This window comes from Perca flavescens, chromosome 1 (genome assembly GCF_004354835.1).
Source record: "Perca flavescens isolate YP-PL-M2 chromosome 1, PFLA_1.0, whole genome shotgun sequence".
NCBI classification, from domain to species: Eukaryota; Metazoa; Chordata; class Actinopteri; order Perciformes; family Percidae; genus Perca; species Perca flavescens.
This window is the reverse complement of record NC_041331.1, coordinates 6,212,322-6,234,767: the sequence shown is the minus strand read 5'-3', so window position 1 is coordinate 6,234,767 and position 22,446 is coordinate 6,212,322. Positions and strand designations below refer to the sequence as shown.

At 41.7% G+C, this 22,446-nt stretch overlaps 2 protein-coding genes across 5 annotated transcripts in view; both read left to right on the top strand.

Annotated features, from left to right (window-relative positions):
• Positions 1-14,557, top strand: part of nadsyn1 (NAD synthetase 1) — a 33,016-nt gene extending 18,459 nt beyond the window's left edge. For all 4 annotated transcript variants that reach the window (XM_028579274.1, XM_028579268.1, XM_028579281.1 and 1 more), the window contains 10 exons: positions 103-151; positions 1,031-1,133; positions 3,231-3,399; positions 4,931-5,066; positions 5,314-5,420; positions 6,316-6,447; positions 7,510-7,579; positions 11,982-12,110; positions 12,853-13,026; positions 14,295-14,557. In XM_028579274.1, coding sequence (XP_028435075.1) covers positions 103-151; positions 1,031-1,133; positions 3,231-3,399; positions 4,931-5,066; positions 5,314-5,420; positions 6,316-6,447; positions 7,510-7,579; positions 11,982-12,110; positions 12,853-13,026; positions 14,295-14,330 — 1,105 coding nt within the window. In that variant the 3' untranslated portion in view covers positions 14,331-14,557. The remainder of the gene's footprint in view (positions 1-102; positions 152-1,030; positions 1,134-3,230; positions 3,400-4,930; positions 5,067-5,313; positions 5,421-6,315; positions 6,448-7,509; positions 7,580-11,981; positions 12,111-12,852; positions 13,027-14,294) is intronic.
• A 5,595-nt stretch (positions 14,558-20,152) lies between these two features.
• Positions 20,153-22,446, top strand: part of tpcn2 (two pore segment channel 2) — a 48,826-nt gene continuing 46,532 nt past the window's right edge. Inside the window, exon 1 of the mRNA XM_028584223.1 lies at positions 20,153-20,553. Coding sequence (XP_028440024.1) covers positions 20,403-20,553 — 151 coding nt within the window. The 5' untranslated portion in view covers positions 20,153-20,402. The remainder of the gene's footprint in view (positions 20,554-22,446) is intronic.

Genomic DNA, 22,446 nt, shown 5'->3' with positions numbered 1-22,446 from the left:
AAAAACCATTGAAGACCCCTGTATTACGGTGCGTTGTTACAGGGCCGATGAAAGAAAGCCAGTGCAGAAATGAGAGCAGCAGTTGTCTCCTGTGTTGTTCAGTCTAGGGCCGGCCTGCTGGCTGTGGGACTACCTGAGGAGAAGTGGACAGGTGAGGAGGAACACACACTGTGTCTAATTGTGTGTCTGTGTATTGCATCTTTTTAACTTTTATTTATGTATATAGAATGGATTCCCATTTTAATCTCACAATGGGGAAATTTACACTGTCGCAGCAGCAAGGGATAAGAGGAACAGTAGAAGACACAGATTAACGCACAATAACAAATATAATTAAAGAATAGAATGACCTTAGTGTCATTTTATCATTAAAAACGTACAACGCACAAATTCAGAGTGCTACTCCTGTAAGGTGCTGTTAGTTAAAAAAAATCAAAAAAACCTCATTCATACATTCTACACAATAATAAATAAATAAATAAATGGATAAATGAAGTAGTTAAAAACTGCATTGAGAAAATTGCACACTTAAAAACATTCAACTTGTGGGTTTTTGTCCGTTCTGATAGCTGGGGGGGAACTGGTGTCACAAATCGATTCGATATCACGATGCATCAGAATGCGTCACCTCCTCAATATAATTATATATCGCTACGCATGGTTTTCATCCATAAATTCAAGCAGTCAGTTATAAATGAATTCCCCTTTTTATTGTATCTGCTTTTAAAGAAAGACACTTCCTGAATGTAGCGGAGTCTGAACACGGCAGGCAACAGACAAAAGGAAAAAAATGAAGCCACGAGTCAATTAACAAGTAACATCAGAAGGCAAAAATCGGTTATGGTCTGTCACTGCATCGATGCAGAATCCTCCACATCCGCATCGCAATGCATCAATACAATGGTTCATTTCAACGCCCCTAATGCAATAACATTACTCCAAAAGAAAAGGATTCTTATGCTATTAGGTTAGCAGATTGTTGCAGAGTGTTTAGGGTGTTTAGTGTGATGGGTTTCTGTGTGTGTCCCAGGCTGGTTTCCTGTTGCCTCTGAGTGGAGGTGTGGACAGCTCGTCCACCGCCTGTATCGTCCACTCCATGTGTGTGCTGCTCTGCCAGGCCGTAGAGGACGGCAGTGAGTACCATTCTGTTAGCTTTCATTTCAATCGACTTTAAAGTGCTCATATTATGCTTATTTTCAGGTTCATAATTGTACCAGAATAGGTTTACATGTTTTAATTTTCAAAAAACACCATATTTTTGTTGTACTGCACGTTGCTGCAGCTCCTCTTTTCACCCTGTGTGTTGAGCTCTCTGTTTTAGCTACAGAGGGAGGCATCGCACTTCTGTTCCATCTTTGTTGGGAGTCGCACATGCGCAGTAGCTAGGTAAGGACTACTAGCCAGTCAGAAGCAGAGTATGAAGGCGTGCCACGCTAGCAGCTAGGCGAGCATTATAACGTGTGTTACAAAGTGACGCAGGTTTGTCTCTGAAGTAAAGGCTGGACTACAATAGAGCTGTCTGGAGCAGTTTGTGAACAGTGTTTTCTGTTGGAGATGGTAAGTCCCTTTGGGGTGGACTTTGGGCTTTTTCACTTTGTAAACCTATAACGTGCTCAAAAAAGATATATATAACACAATAAAGGAAAGGGGAAAAGCCAAAAAGCATAATATGAGCACTTTAAACACACACATTCAAATTCAAAGAGGCTTTATTAGCATGACCGTATTGACACATAGTATTGCTAAAGCACATAGTACAACAGGGAAGCACACACATTTGCATACATTTTCAAGATGCCGACAATAGAACATTATGTCAACATTCGTGCAAAAGCACATTCTCTCAATGGGGCTGTTGACACATGTTCTTAAAGGATGAGGCTGGTGATACTGTATTATATATTTTCCATACTCTCAACAAATCTCATGTGCAGACCCAAACCAACAGGGAATGTATCTATCGGGGGTTGATGCATGGACTGTATAAGGGAAGCCAAAACATCTGGATCTGCATGACTGCATGACTATGACTCATCAGAGTCATAGTGAGAGAAACAAAGTGTCTCCCCTGAGCTTTCTGACTATGGTGGGAAATCTGTAGCAGGAAAAGTTAACCCTCTCCTTGATTTCATGATGTTTATGGAGAAGGAGAACCAGGAAACGAGTCGGGGGAAATGCAACGCTACCAAGTAGGGCTGGGCTGGTACCAAAAGACATATCCCGATATATTTTGGCTGAATATCGATATACGATATATATCCAGATATTTTTTTTCCGCAAAGTGAGAGCAGTTCAGTCAAAGTCAAAGCCAAATATGACATGTCACAAGTAGTTTCATAGAAACCGGCTATTTCAGTGAACAGTTGCAAAATCAAATGAATAAATAATAAACAGGTTATATATATATCTATACAAAATATCTTCACACTTAGATTTTTGATAAATAATCAGCAGTAATGTGGATATAATGACTAAGTGGGTAAAGGCAAATAATAGAACAGTTAGAACAGTCTGATAAGTTCAGAAAATGACATCACTTTACTGTAATGCAGCCTTTAAAACCAGGAAAAGACACTTATGTCATATCACGATATTACGATATCCAAAATCTAAGACGATATCTAGTCTCATCTTACGATATTGATATAATATCGATATATCGCCCAGCCCTACTACCAAGCCACGGCCGAGCGATATGCGTGGCCGCAACGTGTAGTTAAAATTTTCGAGAGGTGCACGTCAGGCTACAGCGTGGGGTCCAGCGGTGACGTATAGGGGTCTGCAGGGGTACGCCGTCGATTCTACGCACGACCATAAAAAGGCCTTAATGGTCTAATCATTTCAGCTGGACTTGTAGGCCGTTATATTGTTGGCTAGTTTCATTTATATCAAAACATCAGATTGTATAAACTTCATTTGTTTTGTGTGCAGAAATCTTAATGTGTAAAGTAACACATTTTAAAGCTGTCAGATTAATGTAGCGGCATAAAAAGTCAAATCTCTGAAATGTAGCATCGTAGAAGTAGAAAGTGGCTATAAATAAAAGACATTGGTAAAGTACAAGTACCTCAAACTTGTACTCTACTAGATGTACTTAGTTACATTCCACCACTGCATGCCGTCCTCCTCACTTTTCCCGTCTTTCCTTGTCGTCACTCAAACAAAACGCATGTCCCCCCCTCTTCTTTTCTCTCTCTCTCTCTCTCTCTCTCTCTCTCTCCATCTATCAGACGGCCAGGTGCTGGAGGATGTTCGCAGGGTGGTGGGGGATGACTCCTACCGTCCCCAGCACCCAGGGGAGCTGTGCGCTCGCATCTTCACCACCTGCTACATGGCCAGCGAGAACTCCTCAGAGGACACATGCAGCAGGGCCAGAGAGCTGGCCAATCAGATCGGCAGGTAGGCGGGACTCCCCCTGAAGGGCTTTAGTTCAAGGGGAACACGTGAATTATACTAGACGCATCCGAGGTGGTGCGCGCCATCGGGACGTCAAAATGACGTAGATCTTGCCGGCGCGCCCGGATTTATAGCGCGCGAGCCGAGGTCGCGCACCACTTTTTTTTTTCAGCGGCGTGCGACAAAGAGGAAACGGGAAGCATGAACGAAGCTTGAGGGGAACCGGATGCCAGGACTCTCAGAGTTACTGCAAGTCTCTCTGGTAAACTTACTGGGTTAAGATGAGTCCTTTTTATGGTGAATGAAAGGCTTGATCTGATGAAGTAGGTCATCGAATCAAATCGAAGCGTTGATGTCAATGCTGCTGCCGGTTCTGCCGTTGTTTACTTTTTTCTTCTTCTTCTAGTCAGTAGAAAGAGCAAAGTCGGTAGCCTTTGCTCATTAGCGCCACCTCTGTTCAGGAGAAGACTCAGGCAAAGTCACGGCGATCTCATGACGTCACATTTGCAAGCGCCAGCTGGGCTGCGTCTAGTATATAAGAGCCTTAAGATGCCCCATGCTGTATCCAGGGTGGTATTTGTGGAAAAAAGCAGAGGGGGGGTTGATCATGCCCAACAAAACAAAACATGCAAGAATGAAATCCCCGCTTTCAGTATCATGGATATAGTGTCTCTCTGCCAGAAATGAAATAGCACAACGTGGTGTCAACATCAAACACAGCCTTTCAAGCTGGAGAGAGAAGTTCGCTTTGCTGCGGAGTGTTTTGGTGAAGTAGCATTTAGGGCTGCACAATATATGTTTTTTTTTTATCGTCATCGCAGTATCAACTGGCGCAACATACGCATCGCGAAAGGCTGCGACATATCGCCAGAGACGTTATTTGAAAGAAATTATCAGTAGAAAAAGGCACTTTAAAATTTATTATTTTTTAATGGTGCCTTTTCTTATGTTCAATTTGTTCAAGAAAAGAATGTTGGAAATAAAAAAAATCTCTCATTTTTTTTTTTATTCAACAAGCAATTTGTTGTATTTCAGCAGAATACTGAAAGCAGCAGAAATGCAGAACGGAGTACGCTTTAATATCTCTTTATTTATCGTGATATTCAACAACGTTATTTATATTGCATATTTTCCTCATATCGTGCAGCTCTAGTAGCATAGATCACTTTGATATATAACCCTGCTTCTGCTGAAATATTTGTACCCATGGCGGGGACAAAATGTGTTTGATGTTGACACCACGTTGTGCTATTTCATTTTGAGATAATTTCTTCATTGGATGTTGAAGTTCATAAATAAGTGTTTTGGCATGGCTGGCCGAGTAGCTCTATATCCATGGTATAGAGCCCCCCCTCTGCTTTTTTCACAAATCGCACCCTGCAAATAAGTATTGTAAAATATCTCTTTGCCTTGCACAGTTCAGAGTTGTGTGGATGATCACAGATGTGTTTATTATTATCTGTTAATGTCCTTTGAAGTTGGTTTTGGAATAAAAAAAAATTCCATCTTTTGTCATGTATCTCTTGGTTTGCAGCACACACATGAATATTAACATAGATATGGCAGTGAAAGGCATTCTGGGTATCTTCTCAGTGGTTACTGGAAGGTGGCCTCAGTTTCGCGCCAATGGAGGAAGCCACAGAGAAAACCTGGCTCTGCAGAATGTGCAGGTTAGACACTCAGTCACACTCTCTGTTTGTGTCATCATGATGGTTTCATCGTCATGGCAGTTTCTCTGCCACTCCTGTCTGTTCCTGACTCACTTCATCACTTTTTACTCTTGCTATCTGTCGTCAACATATTCTGACGGTTTAACTACAGTCTTCACACTGATGCTTCAGTAACAAGTGTGTGTGTGCGTGTGTGTGCGTGTGTGTGCGTGTGCGTGTGCGTGTGCGTGTGCGTGTGTGTGTGCAGGCTCGTGTCAGGATGGTCCTGGCCTACCTGTTTGCCCAGCTGAGTCTGTGGGCGCGGGGGAAACCCGGTGGATTGCTGGTGCTTGGCTCAGCCAACGTAGATGAGAGGTATTACTGCAGCTATATCCCGACCACATTAAGGGTGTCACGATTCCATTTGACTTTTGATTTTAAGGTCACGATTTGATTAAATTTTCGATTTAACATGTTATCATAGCATTATTTCAACAGCAACGGCAATGCCACAATAGGAGCCACTAGATGGCAGAAGGGAACTTTATAACATCACTTTGACTTTTGTAGGGGTTTACAAGGTGCAAGTGAATGCATCATTACTTTAACAAGGTGCACACGAATGCACCATGGGTTTCTGTCGGAGCCCACATGCTTTACCTTCGTTGTTTGTTGCCATAACTCACTCACGTGGGGAAGTGGGAGGGTTTTTCAGTTCTGTTGTTTTTGTTAGCCATGGTGTCTAGAAAAGTGCCACTGCAGGCTAACAGTAAGCTAACGTTAGCTCATTTCTTAAGCTGCATGCTACCGGCCGGTAAGCTACGCTGTGTCTGTTGTGACACCCCTAGACCATAGGCAGGTCTGTGATATTTCATCTCTTATTTTAAAAAGTTCTATATAGGACATAGATATACCTCCATAGTTAAGTGACACAGCCTCCACGAGACCAAAGGCCGCTTTACACTGTGGGATTTTGGGCTGTCAGAGACGAAAGGTGACAGTCATGAGTTGGAAAAATTTTTCTATGCTATCCAAAATGGTGGTCCGATATCCCGCTGTGAGACACAGCTACTGATGGTTGATTTAGAGCTTAGGCGACTAAAGCCAACCTGCATCTAAATTCTTGGATTTAGGAGCAACTTGTTACAATATGACTGCTGCTACGACCCATCTACTGTACAAACCGACCAATCAGAATTCAACATAAATACACATGCAGATTACACTTTTACTCAACTTTTTCTCCCATTAAACAACTTCTCCTGCTTAGCCTGACAGGGTATTTCACAAAGTACGACTGTTCCAGCGCTGACATCAACCCAATAGGAGGCATCAGCAAGGCTGACCTGAAGAGCTTCCTGCTCTACTGTGTGGAGCAGTTCCAGCTCCCCGCTCTGACAGGGTAAGCTCAGCCTCACAGAGACTCAACTGTTGGCTAATGTTCCTGTTTGTATTGCAAACACAAAAGGTATAGAAGGTATTTACCTTCACTAAAAAGTAAATCTTCAGAGGTAGAAGGGAAAGTAGTGCCAGGGTTTATGCAAAATGTGTTAAAAACACCAGCAGCGTGAGATGGCTCCTTTTATGGTCTTGGCCATACTTTCATTTCTTTGAGTTTATTTTACTTTTGAATAATTGACAATCATGCATGTGTACACATTTAAACATTCATATATACAGTACAGGCAAAAAGTTTGGACACACCTTCTCATTCAATGTGTTTCTTTAATTTCATGACTATTTACATTGTAGATTTTCACCGAAAACTATGAATGAACACATATGGAATTATGTACTTAATAAAAAAGTGTGAAATAACTGAAAACACCCTTTGCTTTTTTTGATAACTCTGCAAACCCTCATGAGGTAGTCACCTGAAATGGTTTTCACTTCACAGGTGTGCTTTGTCAGGGTTAATTAGTGGAATTTTTTCCCTTATTAATAAAAAAGCAAAGGGTGGCTACTTTGAAGAATCTAAAATATAAGACACGTTTTCAGTTATTTCACACTTTTTTGTTAAGTACATAATTCCATATGTGTTCATTCATAGTTTTGATGCCTTCAGTGAGAATCTATGTAAATAGATAATGTAAATAGTCATGAAAATAAAAAGGAAACGCATTGATAGAGAAGTTGTCCAAACTTTTGGCATGTACTACTACTCTCTCTCTCTCTCTCTCTCTCTCTCTCTCTATCTATCTATCTATCTATCTATCTATCTATCTATCTATCTATCTATCTATCTATCTATCTATCTATCTATCTATCTATCTATCTATATATATATATATATATATATATATATATATATATATATATATATATATATATATATATATATATATATATATATACATATAGTGTATGTTTAGGTTTCATGCAGCCCTCATTGTTTCATAAAAGTTTGTTGAATACTTTGAACCTGCAAACGGAGCATCTTGTGTGGTTTTGGTTTCCTCTGCAGCATCCTGTCCGCACCTCCCACAGCTGAACTGGAGCCACTGACAGACGGACATGTGTCACAAACAGACGAGGTAAGACGTGGAAATGTATCTTTAGACATTTTGAAAGGGGACATATCATGAAGGCTTGTGCACATACATTTGGGTGTACAACTAACACATTGTAAAATAAAACCAACTTGTGGGCTGCCAGAAAACATGGGATTCAACAAGCCATGCAGAAAATGAGCAAGATACAGTATGTCTCCTTTAACAGAATTGCAATAAAAAAAGAACCAGTCATCTTACAGCTTTCCACATATTAAATAACGTATTGCACAAGAAAGAAAATGTCTTTACACATTTTCTGATTCACTTTGTAAGTATTGTTTTAACTGCAACAGTGAGACCTAAAGGTGCAGTAGGTAAGCCTTATAAAACTAACTTTCTGTCATATTTGCTGAAACTGACCCTATGTTCGAGTTGAACTACATGAAGCAGGTCATTTTAAAATTAAAGCTGCGAGCAGCGATGGACGGGCCCTCGCGCCTCTGCGCACGTCGGGGTTACCGGCGGACGCTGCTCCTTGCGACCGCGCATTTGCGCGGCACTCAGATGCCGCGAATCGTCAACAATGAAAAGGGAACTTCCCGCCGAGTACAACGATGGCTCACACAAGACTGTACGTCATACGGTTCATTAGCTGTGAAAAGGGGCATGGCAAAAGTGTAGGGGGCGGGTCAAACCATCACCAATTAAAAAGGAAGTCTGTGCTGAGTTCAATGATACCTCACACAAGAATCTACCTTAGATGGGTCAGCATTTATTCAAAAGGACGTGGCTTCAACATAGGGGGCGGGCCAAACCGTCACCAATGAAGAAGGAAGTCTCTGCTGAGTTCATTGATACCTCACACAAGGGTCTATCTTAAATGGTTCAAATTTTAAGAAAGGGGCGTGGCTTAAGCATAGGGGGCGGGTCAAACCATCACCAATGAAGAAAGAAGTCTCTGCTGAGTTCAATGACACCTCACACAAGACTCTACCTTAAACGGTTCAAATGTTATGAAGGGGGGGTGGCCTGAGTACATGGGCGTGGCCATATTATAGGGGGCGGCTCAGTATCACACGTAGACCACACATTCTGAGTTTCATGCAAATCGGATGAGGTTTGTCATATAAGGCAGATTTCCTGTTGCCAGCGGGGGGCGCTATGACCAAAAGTCAATTTTGGCCTGTAGGTGTCCTCAGGCCTGGACCCTTGTCAATTGTGAGAAATTTCGGGCAGACACGACAACGTACACTCAAGTTACAACAACTTCTTTGTTCATCGCTGAACACTCAAAATGGTTGCCACGCCACGCCCACACCGTCTGACGAAAAGTTTTTCTTTTAATAACTTTTCATCGTTAAGGTGTTGGGATGGTACAGACCAAGTTTGAAGTCCATCGGATGAAATCTCTAGGAGGAGTTCGTTAAAGTATAGCACCTTGACTTTTAGGCCTACTTGCTGTTGCCACTAGGGGGCGCTATGACTTTAAGTAAATATCAGCCTTTATTTGTCCTCAGGGTTGGACTCTTATGAATCGTGAAAAGTTTCGAGGTAATCGGACAACGTATACTCGAGTTACACCCACTTCCTGTTTCGGCGGCGAAACGCACAAAATGGCCGCCCCGCCACGGCCACGCCCTATGACGCAAAGTTTTTCTTTTAACAACTTTTCATCGTTAACGTCTTAAGATGGCACAGACCGAGTTTGAAGTTGATCGGATGAAATCTCTAGGAGGAGTTCGTTAAAGTACGACATGTGGAAATGGCCAAAATCGCACTAATTTCGAACTTTGAAATCAAAATGGCGGACTTCCTGTTGGGTTTAAGGTATGGCTGTAATGAAGTTTTTTTGTACATCTGGACATGTTACATATGTGTACCAAGTTTCGTGAGTCTACGTTAAACGCACTGCAGGGGCTCAATTTTCTTAACTTTCTAGGGGGCGCTAGCGAGCCATTTTTGTGCGCCTATTCCCGAAACCCTTAAAATACGTAAATTTTCACCAGACTTGATGCGGCCGCCAAATTTGGTGAGTTTTTGAATATGTTAAGCCCCTCAAAAAGCCAATTCATTTGATGGGAAAATAATAGAAAGAGAGAAAGAAAGAAAGGAAAGAAAGAATAATTCCTTCAGTTTCAATAGGGCCTTCGCCGCTGTCGGCGCTCGGGCCCTAATAATCTGGCTCCTCTGGCACCACCTACTGCCTGTAGTGGGATTTGCAAAAATCCACCGCTCCCTGTTCAGATGCACCAATCAGGGCCAGGGGGGGGGTGTCTAACTGCGTGTCAATCACTGCTCATGCACACGCATTCATTCTCCCTTGTCGGGGGAGGGGCTTAGGAGACCATTTTGGGCTTTAGCAGAACGGGGGGAGGGACTGAGAAGTTGTCGATGTTCACATTATTTGGCTAAATCCTGGATCTTTGCAATCCTACCTACCTAATGCTGACCGATATGCTACTATATCAGAGATTAGGCTAACGTTAGCCGCCCTGCTCTTTATAGAGCTCAACAGTGTGGGTCTGGAAGTAAAAATACAGTTCATTTTCTCCATAAGGATATAAACCATAATGTCTAAACCAGAGATCTTCAACAGGGGGTCCTCAGAGTCACTGCAGGGGGGCCTCCAAATTATTGTCAAAAACTTTTTTTCATAAATTAAAATGTCTTAACATAATTCTAACATATTATTAGCAAATATAAATCCCCACTGATGATAGGCTCACTGGCCTATTGGTAAGGTAGTCACTAAGATAGCCCTCCGAAGATACAGGTAATCCTAAAATTCTTGTGCCACGTGTATGTTTAACATTAAAAGATGATTTATAGAATCATGCCAACAATTATTGTTTTAATAGCTTGGTATTCTATGCAAAAAAGATGTATATATAGGTTATTGTATGCCCAGTTTAATATGCAACTTTAAGGAATACACCACCATTTGTTGAAATAGGGGTTATCATGGTCTCCCCTAGCTGTAGATAGGTGAGCCAACACATTTTTTCTCTCAGTGCAAGTAATTAGGTTGTTTTTTTTGTCTTTTGTTGGCTCACTTACTCACAACATGCTAACCGGCAACACAGGATTCCATTCACAATGCTAAGCTAACTAGCGGTGGCGCTGCCGGTGTTGCACCAGACCAAAACAATGCATGCACAAAAAATGCGTTGGCCCACCTATCTACAGCCAGGGGAGACCATGATAAGCCCTATTTCAACAAACGGTGGCGTATCCCTTAAATTGTATACAATATATGTAGTAGGGGGTCCCTGCTCTGTCTCTCTTTTAGTTAAGGGGTCCTTGGCTTAAAAAACGTTGAAGACTCCTGGTCTAAACCATCCGAGGTAGACTGACCCCTGAGCGGTGAGATTTGAAACTAAGATTTCTGCACGTGTAGAAGCCATGAGTCCGTATAAAATCAACCTTTGTAAAGAAAAACAGGTTTAATTCACGATCTTATGGAGCAGTACTACACTACCCACAATCCTAAGCGTTACAGCGTGGAAGTTGTGGTTAACATGGAAATGTTTACCGCATCCGAGAACGGCTACAGCTAGCTGCTGCCATTGAAGTCTATGATAGTTTCTCTACACAGTTTTGTACCTTTGCCTTTTTTGGCGTTTTCAAAATGTTCTTTTTGAGCCATATCAAATATTTTATTGTCACCATTGATCTCGTAGCTGGTTGGCTTGGTTCCAGGCTTAAAGGCTATTCCAAAGTCGATCCTTCTGTTTAAAATGACACATACATAATGCACAAGTCTAAGCTCTTCCTTCTTGTTGATGTAGTTTGTTATGGGAAGCATTGCAATACTGTATTGTTGATACAGTGGCCAACTAGCTACCCTGCAGTACAAGAAAAAAAAGCTGTTTATTTCTATGTCCTCTACAAGGATCATCACCTGGACGGCCCGATGACCTGGACATGTAGATTTATTTATTTATTTAGTTTTTAGCGTCATGTGCAGTGTTTTCCAGGTTTGTCGAAGACTTTGGTGCGCATCTTTGGCGGAGAGGTTTTAGGGGTCCTCCCTCAAGAAAATGTGATGTTTTTCAATTTCAAAGATTGCAATTTGACATCATTTTGGACTATTATTATTACCGTATCTGTGTCTAAAACGTTGGAAAAGCTAAAGCAGATAATAAATAAATAAAAAAAAAAACGTAAAGACAAAACTTGCTAAAGAAGTCCAACTATCATTAGATCTGAGTATTTCTGAGTAGCTAACATTTAGTTAGTTTTGATGCTCACATTGATTTTATTCGGCTTGGGTGCTGCCTAAAACGGCTTGGGTGCTGCTCCTATAATGGTAGGGAACACCTACTGTAGTTATGTATGTCAGACTCTGCACATAGGATCATGAGCCGGCATTTGCTTCATTTCTCATCCTCCTTTTCTTAATTTCATCCATCTTTGTCTAACCACCTGACACGTCCGTCCTCAGGCAGACATGGGGATGACCTACTCTGAGTTATCTGTGATTGGACGACTGAGGAAGATCTCCAAGTGCGGCCCCTTCAGTATGTTCTGTAAACTCATTCACATGTGGAAGGATGCGCTCTCACCCACAGAGGTCAGTTAACTCCTTCACAGTGTGGGATATTTTTATGCCAGTCTGCTAAGCGTGTAATGCTGTATCTGTAAGGGGCTTTGAAACAATATAGGTTGATAATCTCTACATAGTGGATCTGTTCTGTTAATATTGACAAACAAGTGTGTTATGTCTATTAGGGCTGCACTAGATATCGTTTTTTTATCGTCATCGCGATATCAACTGGCGCAATAAACACATAGTGAAAGTCTGCGTCAAAAGACTCAGAGATTTCTTTTAATTTTTTTTAACTATTTTAATGTCCACAAACCATGGTTAGCATTGCTACGTAAGCTTCTGTCCTGATTGGTCAGTGTGTAGGTGACGTGAAGCCACGCCCCTAAAGCATCCCCTGCTTTATCGTCTATTTTAAAATGAATGGGACCATAATTTACAAAATGTTGAACGTCATGCTGTGTTGAAGAAGACTTGAAAATAGCGATTGAGGCCATAAACTCATTATGAAAATGTTTACTGAGGTAATAAATCAAGTGAGAAGGAGGCTCATTTCCCCATAGACTTCTATAGAAACTGACACTTTTTTTTGCAAACAGTGGAGTCGGCGCCTGCTGGAAATGAGATAGAATGCAGCTTTAAGGAGCTTCCACATTGGTTTCACTTTTCAGACACGGAAGCTTCGTCCATTATTTTTACAGTCTATGATTTAGCAGCCGATAGCGAGACCTTTACCTAAAATTAACAGTGTATCGTCTTCTTTCTTCAGGTTGCCCAGAAGGTGAAGCACTTCTTCCGCATGTACTCCATGAACCGCCACAAGATGACCACGGTGACGCCGTCCTACCACGCCGAGAGCTACAGCCCCGATGACAACCGCTTTGACCTCCGACCTTTCCTCTATAACACTCGCTGGACCTGGCAGTTCAGGTGCATCGACCAGGTAGAAATATGGCAGCAACTTCCCTTTCACTTCATTCGCATGTTAGAATTAGCCTGGCCCCGCCCTCTTACGTACTTCCGCTCAATTTTCATTTTCCTTCAGTACGTCGTCTGGGTTTGCGGTATATTCGCGGGTGTTCTCTGGCCAATCTTTACCGGTCCAATCAGCGAACAGAGGGAGTGGCTGAGAACGATGACGTTGAGGTTGTGCGCTAGTTTGAGTTGTAGTTCCGTAATGGCGGCGGAGAAAGATGCGAGCGAAGCCGTTCAGTCCGTTGTGGCAACGGTGCCGAATATCCAGAAGTTAAAGCACGAGCAAGAACAATCTGCCGAGTTGTGTTGGTGGCCATGATGTCGTGGCCCCTCCTCCCCACGGGGTTCGGGAAAAGTTAGATTTTCCAGCTCGCTCCGTTGGTGGTGAAGGAGTTGGCAAAGGCAAACGCTAGCGATGCTGAGCTGACGTCACGACCAAACATTAGCGATTGGTTATGGCAGATCCAGAGTGGCTCTGGGCAGAGCCAATAGTTTTAAACTTCAACCGAGTACCCGCCTTCAAGCAAGTTAACACTTGTTAATGGAGAGTGGCCAGACACTTTGTACAAATGAAAGGTACGAGAGTTTGGTAGGACCAGGCTATGTTAGAATGTGAGCTAAACAGGAAAGTACAACATGACAGAGGAAAGGACAATAATGTAGACATACTGTACAGCAATGAACTGTGAATGAGGATAGTCGTCTATAGTGTTTGGTAGAGCTGGGCTTTTACCTAGAGCTGTTTCCGATACCGATACCAGTGTTGGCAAAGCCTCCGATACCGCCTAAAATGCTGGTATCTGTATCGGGGAAAAAAAATGGAGTTTAAGCACAGATCCAATACCACGTAATTTAGCCCAAAAGAAAATCTACTTTAAAAGTAGTTTATTTATGTTCTTTTTCCACTATGACTGACTGTCAAACTGGGAAAAAAAGAAGGTTATGTAGCATTCATTGTTTGTGTTTGTTCATGTTTCACAAAAAGTTAATCCTGAGCCAGGCCATACAGTGAAGATAGAAGTCATATCCCATCCATACAGGGATAGTAGTTTACAGCTGTTAAAACATAATAAAATATATGACACACTGGTATCGGATCGGTACTCGGTATCGACCAATATGCAAGTTCTATCGGTATCTGGAAGCAAAAATGGTATCAGACCATCTCTAATTTTAAAGTTGGCTGAGTAAAGATCTTTATAAAGTTGTTTCCATGTTTCTTTTCCTTTCCCACAGGTGTCCCAGGAGACGGCAAACACCCCACGGCAATAGGAACCTGAGGTCTTCAGTGTCCTGTCATTACCCATCCCAACTGTGAGATCAAAAAGATCATATATTATTTGGTGATTTTGTGTAGCTTTCAGTCAAGCCAAATACGTTGTACTGTGTTTGCAAGCGCAGGGCCAAGCAGGGGACAGAATTACTTTTCTGGGACTCTATAGAACCTTTGTTCTACCCAGTGGTGGGATGTAACGAAGTACATTTACTTAAGTGCTGCATGCAAGTACATATTTGAGGTTATTATACTAATCTGGAGTGTTTTTTTTTTTTTTCTACTTTATACTTTTACTCCGCTACATTTGTCTGACGGCTTTAGTTACTTTTCAGTTTTCCACCCCCCTTCCTGTCCAGTGAAGACCATGTATCGCCAGATGTGTCGATGTTGAATGTTTGTCAAAAAGTCAGATGAATGTGCTGTTTGTTTTTTTTCTGACACAATGGAAAGTTTTAAAACTTTTTAAAAAGACGTGGTTCTCACAGGACAGCGACACTACAAACACATGGGCCCTATCTTGCACCCGACGCAAGTGTCTTAGCTAGTTTAAGACCGACGCAGTTGTCAATTTCCCATCCAGCACCCGCGTCATTTAAACAGCAAATGCACCTGCGCCCATCTGTGCGCCCATGGGCGTGCTGGTCTTACAGGGAGGTGTGTTCAGGTGCATTCTGGGCGTATTGCTATCTTGAGGCAGCGGGAAGTGATCGCGCCAGTGACCAACAAAAACCTGGTCTGAAGTCAATAGCGCAGCATTTCATTGTTATTTTAACAGCAAATTAGTAAAATACACACACACACACACACACACACACAGGGAAGCGCAGCAGCACACAAACATGCAAAAGATTACAAATAAAAATATTACAGTGCAAATCCGCCATCATAATAGCAATGCGCCAAGGTCCAAACGCGCCTGGCTTTTAAAGGGAACGGGAGATGACAATCTGATTGGTTTATTGCTGGTTACGCCCAAAACACACCTATGAATTAATGAAGACACTAAGTACAACCCTTTAGAACCATGCGCCCGGCGCACCGACCCTTTTTTCCGCCATCAAACTACCAAAAGTGGATTTGGACGCACCTTAAACGCACCCGCGCCACACACTTCACGCCGTGCACTTAGATCGTTAAAATAGGGCCTGTGATGTTATAGCATATGATGCCCTGCTGTAGATGAAACTACCCAACCGTATATAAAGCACGTAAAATTAAATAGCAACTCCAAACATCCACAGCATTAAAATGCAACACACACATGAATGCAGCAGGAATATTAATCCAGATACGTAAGATAGAATACAAAAAAACACTGACAGGGACATTTTTACTGCATGTTAAGGACTTTCCCTTTACAGAACAGTCCCGTTCTTCTTTTACTAAACCCAACCGTCCCGTTCTTCTTTTCCTAAACCCAACCGTCCCGTTCTTCTTTTACTAAACCCAACCGTCCCGTTCTTCTTTTACTAAACCCAACCGTCCCGTTCTTCTTTTCCTAAACCCAACAGTCCCGTTCTTCTTTTCCTAAACCCAACAGTCCCGTTCTTCTTTTCCTAAACCCAACTGTCCCGTTCTTGTCCCGCGTGTCATGGAAACGTAAGCCCACCCACGACCTTTTCCTTAACCTAACTGCGTCAAAAGTGACCCCAATAGTCCCGACCAATCGCGTTTAGATAAAGCTCGTTTAGATATGACGCCAAAGGAGACTTTTAGCGTTAATACCAACGCCATAGGCACCTGACCGAGCATCCGTATTTTACGCGATGGGAGTGAGAATGTGTTGTCTATCCTGGGATAGGAGGAAAAATCTATTTGTCTTGTTTGCATTTCTGTAAACCAATCAGAATCGTCCTGGGCAGCACTAAGCCCAGTTATGTGCCAGGCTTTATCCCAGCAACGTATGTCCTTTGAGGTAGACTATATAACAGTTGGTGCCTCAAACTATTTAGGCGTAAATCATAAATAGGATTGAAGATAGTATATATTTTTTGTTTAGGGCAAGCCTATAACAAGCGGCTCTGTGAGGCTGTACTTCCTGTTTTATGTTTATGGTATCATACAAACCTGTTCATGAGAATACGTTGTAGTTGGTGAGACAGCATGTATGGGAAGGGTTGGAAGAGCTTGAGGGTTTTCTGGAAATAAAGTTTCATCTTTAGTACTGTGTTTGTATATCTACCACTATCTACATATAAGTGTTTTTTTTTCTTACATTCATTCAATGTGTTATCTTGATTTCAAACAGTTGTGGTCAGATTAATCAACGGTCCATAGTCATTGGTTGTAGCTCTATTTTTAATGTAAAAATGTTGAAATCAGTCAAAATTCTGATTCTAAACAATGAGATGAACAGTGAAAGGTTTGACATACTCAAAATTTTGACTTGATCTCATAATCTTGGCCTAAAACTGCCTGACTCAGGGGGCTTTCACACCTGCCTCATAGACCTTTTTCACGGCAGACATGTTGACATGTCATGGTAGGAAAAGCACAGGTGTATTCAAACCCATTAATGATGGCTGCATTCCACTTAGGAGAGGTCCTGGTATTAAACCATTAATGATGGCTGCATTCCACTTAGGAGAGGTCCTGGTATTTTGCATGCTGACTCACTGAAATAGCTTACTGGGACACTTGATGGAATTGAGCCATCGTTAAGGTTATCAACTTCAATTGTGCTTTTCCTACTATGACAAGTCAAAACTGTCTGCTGTTAAAAAAGGTCTGTTAAGCACCAGAGTATTTTTATAGTATAGTATAGTTTCCCCCCTTGGTATTGTTCGTTTTGGCAATGCGGCATTCGCACTCGGCTGCAGGCCAAAAAGCACCAAAAGGACCAAACAAGCGCCCGTACGCTTTCAAAACGAACTCTGGAGCAGATGGTTTGTGGTGAGGTCATGATCCGACCTCGAACCGACCCAACTGTGTACTCCTGAGTCTGAGCTAATGGCTCCTGTAGTCCGGTGTGCTTTGCAATCTGCTACACAGCAGGGCAGCCAAACTGTAGCAGCTCGCAGCGTTTCTCGCACAGAAAGAGACTGCGGCACTCGCACCTCCGTGGTCCAACCAGCCACCGCTTAAGTTTGAGACAGACACCGTCAGAGCAGAGCCAGACTGATCTCATAAAGTGGGGAATGTATGACACGCCAATTCGTATGCCATTTTAGCGTGTTATCAAGACGCATAATCACTTTTTAGCGTGTTTATCAACGCAATTCGCCCGCCATTGACCTACATTACGAGTGAATTTTCGCCGTAGTCCACGGAGGGAGGTTTCACGTCCTGCGTCCCGATTTTCAGCCATTTTTCTTTTTTTTAATTTAAAGCCTTCCCCAATGTTTCTTTCCTAAACCCAACCGTTTGTTTTCCTAAGCGTGTTTTTGTCGCTCTTTTCCGTGTTTTGTCGTTTTTTTGTGTCACTAAAGCCTTTCCCAGTGTTTTTTCCTAAACCCAACTATTTTTTTTCTTTTTTTTACAGGCGTGTGACGATGTTCTCGCGATAACAAGCAATTTGGCGACGCCACGTGGTGTGTATGCTCAAAATGCGTACAGATAACACGCCATTTGGCTTTAGGAAAGTGGCGTGTATGTTTACGCAAAGTCATGGTGCCACGTTGGCCGAGCAAAGTCTCAGTGACCAGGAGCAGACGTAGTTACGTCGCTCGCGAAACAATGTTGTATTAGTCGAATTAAATGAGCTGGTTTTACCATGGAAATGCAAGAAATATGCACTCCTCCAGAACACAGGACCTTCTTCCTGTATTTACTGTCTTGCCCTTGCCCCAGACACATCTGACCAAAAAGAGGATGTTCTAGTGTGTCATTACAAACCACGCAATTACTAATGAGGCATTAAAGTTCGCTTAGATTTTAGGTGTGAAATGAAACTGAACAAAGGGGAAATTGCGTCAAGTTTACAAACTCATTAACTAACTGCAAACCGACTAAGCGTGAAAACACCCTCGGAGTGTCATCATCACAGAGATGGGGGACTCGAGTCGCGCTTAAGTCACACAAACCGCTGACTTCAGACGTGACTTGCGACTCGACCCAAAAGACTTCAGACTTGACTCGAGCTTCGAGACTCGTCAACAACCTGTTTTCATGCAATTCATTGCTTTTTAAATCTAAATGTATTCATGTATTTCTATTTTCCTTTATTGGCGCATACGTTGGGGAAACGTATGACGAGCTGCATGTCCCCTGAACTTCATCAGGCATCTCCAAACGCACCCAGACAGGTCAGTCGCTTCCTAATGTGAAAGAGACGTTACATTTAGCATGTATCGTCACAGGTAACGAGCTAACCATCGCAAAGCCTTGTGCTAATGCTGGGAACAGGCACATTGTATCTTTATAGTTGTATCCAGAGAAGATGGCCAGAGACTTGAGACTCGACTTGGACTTGCCCCTCAAAGACTTGAGACTCGACTTGGACTTCCAAAAAATGACTTGTGAACATCTCTGCATCATTCTGACATTGCAATAGCCTAGCCTGCTTATGACTTTAAAAGTCAACTTTAAGTCAATATGTGATTATTTTGACATACAGTGAGTGTTTTTTATTTTTTATCATTCCAAACATTTCATATTTTTTTTATTTTTCTGTCGGCATTGGGCTTCCACATACCCTACCTCAGTGTTTCTAGGGGTACTTTGGAGGACTGCAGGGGGTATGTGAGTTATTTAACAAAATGTTTAATAGTTACAAGGCTGTTGTCCAGAACATTGTTCCTCTCTATGTCGAATTCTTTTTTTCCTAAACCAAAAATGTGACATTTGTGTCACCTTCTTTGGACCTAATCTTGCCTTCCTTCCTATACTGTCCTACTTTTTACAAGTTTTTTTCTTCTTATGTCACTGTTTTTGAAGTTTTTGACACTATTTTGACCTTACTTCCTTCCTTCTTTCTACCATCTTTTTCCAAGTTTTTGTCTTTTTTACAGTTTTTGTCTCTTTTTCTCATTAGCATTTAAATGTTGTTTTTTTCAGTTCCAAGGCTGTTGTTTAGTAAATCCATCTCTGACAGCGCTGTACTGTTTCGGTTTAATATACACGAAAATGATTAGCGCTGGTCCTTATAGCTTAAAGAAACAATTCAAAAGGGGTAGATTATTGAAAAAAGTTTGAGAACCACTGCCCTACCTGACAGCTCCCTACACAAGAACATGACGGGGGGTCCCGGGCCCGTTGAAGCGACCCTGCTTATAGCCATCTGTACAGTATATGCATATATATATATTAGGGGTGGGGGAAAAAATCGATACAGCATAGTAACGCGATATTTTTCATGGCAATACTGTATCGATACACAGATGCCAAGTATCAATCTTTTATGATATATGTGTTGGTCAGTCTGTCTGCTTGACAGTCCCATTTTGCAGCCATAAAATTGAAGTGAGATGAACAGACAGAGAAATGTGTCTTTTTAGACAAAACACAAGTTGACAAAATTTTCATTTTGGGGACATCATTTGAAATTGGGAAAAATTTGAAGTTGGAAAAAAGGTAATACATTGCAATATATCGCCGAATATGGCAATGTTTAAAATCGCAATAGTATCGTGACATAAGTATCGTGATGATATCGTGAGGCCTCTGGTGATTCCCACCCCTAATAAATATATACATTTATAAAAAATGTATATATTTTTTTACGTTTTCTATCTACCTACTGCTTGCTTGGCCCTTCTCATGTCATCACTACCAGAGAGCCTATCTTCCCGCTTCTCTCGCTGTAGACTGCAGCACGGTACACTGCGCTGTAGGTGGAGTGTGTGTTTTTAAAGTGTAAAGTGATACTTGAGGACAGGACAGGAGGGTGGAGCAGAGCAGAGCAGCGTCTTCCTAAAAGCGCATTCCTCTTCCCTCGCTGTGCTGTTTGAAGCTAACCGTGACTGACGCTTTCTTTGACTTGTTTGTCACTGGCTGAGCAGACGGACTAAACTCCGCTTCACGGTTCCACCTGAGCAGATTTCACCCCGTCTCCTACCACGCTTTTACTTTCACTTTCCCAGCGGGGGAGCGGAAAACACAACTTGGGACAGAACTTGTTGATTTCCTGGATGGAAACGGACAGTCTGCTGACCGGGAGTGTGAACGGAGTGTCCGGGGACTATGGCTCCTCGACGGGCGAAGAGGACCGCGGGGCCTCGGGCAATAGACGGACGTCGTACGCCGTGGCCGGGGACTTGTGCACGGTCGGCGGGGACACAGGTGAGTGCAAGTGGATTAGCACACTCTCTTGTCGGTGGGCTTTCCTCTGGTGGGTTTGTTATTCGGTACAAAAAAAGATTATTAGAAGATTATTCTGATCTTTATATAGCAATACAACAAGTACAAGTCATCGTACATGAAAAGTCATATTCAAAACTTTACTCAAATACAGTAGTGGAGGAAGATTACAGATCCTTTACTTAAGCAAAAGAAGCCTGCTAATGGGCTACCACACTGGTACACACTCTGTTACAAGTAAAAGTCCTGCATTGAAAATGTTACTTACTTAAAAGTATGGGTCAGGAAAATGTACTTAAAGTATTAAAAATAAAAGTAGCCTACTTAATGCAGAAAAATACTCACATTTTATAAACTACAATACATCCAAACAATTAAACTGTCAATCAACTCAGTGTTTAATGGTTTAACCATTTCAGCTGGACTTATTAAAGGCCATATTGTTGGGTAGTTTGTGTTTTGTGTGCAAAAATCTAAATTTGTAATGAACTAATTAGTAACTAAAGCTGTCAGATGAATGTAGTGGAGTAAAAAGTATTTCTCTCTGAAATGTAGCAGTAGAACGTGGCATGAAAAGAAAAGACTCAAGTCAAAGTACAAGTACCTTGAATGTGTACTTATAAGTACAGTACTTGATTAAATTTACTACTATTTATTAATATTCAGAGCCTTTAGTAAAGGGGTCTTCAACGTTTTTTAAGCCAAGGACCTCTTAACTGAAAGAGAGACCGATCAGGGACCCCCTACCACATCAGTATATTGTATAAATTAAGTTGTATATTAAACTGGGCCTACCATAACGTGAAGGGCGGCCTAAAGCCTTTATGCATAGCTTTTTTGTGTAGACTACTAAGCTATTAATAGAGCTGGGCAATATGGGAAAAAATCTAATATCATGATATTGTTGACCAAATACCTCAATTTCGATATTGCGGCAATATTGTAGGGTTGACAATTGGTGCTTACAAAAAATATTTACACAATGAGATTTTTGATAAATAATCATCATTAATGTGTATATAATAACTAAGTGGGTAAAGGCAAATAATAGAAAATCTAGAACAATCTGGTAAATTCAAATAATGACATCACTTTACTGTAATCCAGCCATTGCTAAACCAGGGACAGATAAGACTTGTGTCATATCACGATATCAATATAATATTGATATATTGCCCAGCCCTAGCTATTAAATAGCCTAATAATTGTTGATATGATTTTATAAATCATGTTTTAATGTTGAACATACATGTAGCACAGTGAATCCTTATGATTAATGTATCTGTGGATGGCTACCTTATAGTGACTATAACTTACCTATAGGCCAGTAAGCAGTGGGGATTTATATTTGCGATGTTGGATTCATGTTAGGACTTTTTCATTTTTTAAAACACTTTCAAAATCAGCCGACTGATCAGTCCGACTGCCAATTTTCTGCCGACGGTCGGCCATCGGGTTGGTGTATCAGGACCCCCTGTTGAAGATCCCTGCTTTAGTACAAGCACAGCAATGCAAAAGTCCTGCAACAAAAGTCCTATAGGCATATTCAAGACTTTACTCAAATAAAAGTAGGCCTGTAAGTACAGTAGCCTATTAACTAAAAAACTAGTCCCTATCAACATTGCAGGACACCCCACCTATAGGGCCTAGCACCAGCTGGCACTCAGTAAACTGAGTAATAAATGAAGTGAGTATTCCACTTTGTTTGGCTCTTTAAACTTAACAAGCTAATCGAGTTAAAGCAGCAGTGATGTGTCCTGTGACTCAGATGAAAGGTTTCACTCACTGTCAGGCACTTTATGTTCGGATCCACTAAGGTTTCATAGAATTCTAATGTCACATCAGGTTCGCGACGTGTTATTAGAGGACTTTCAT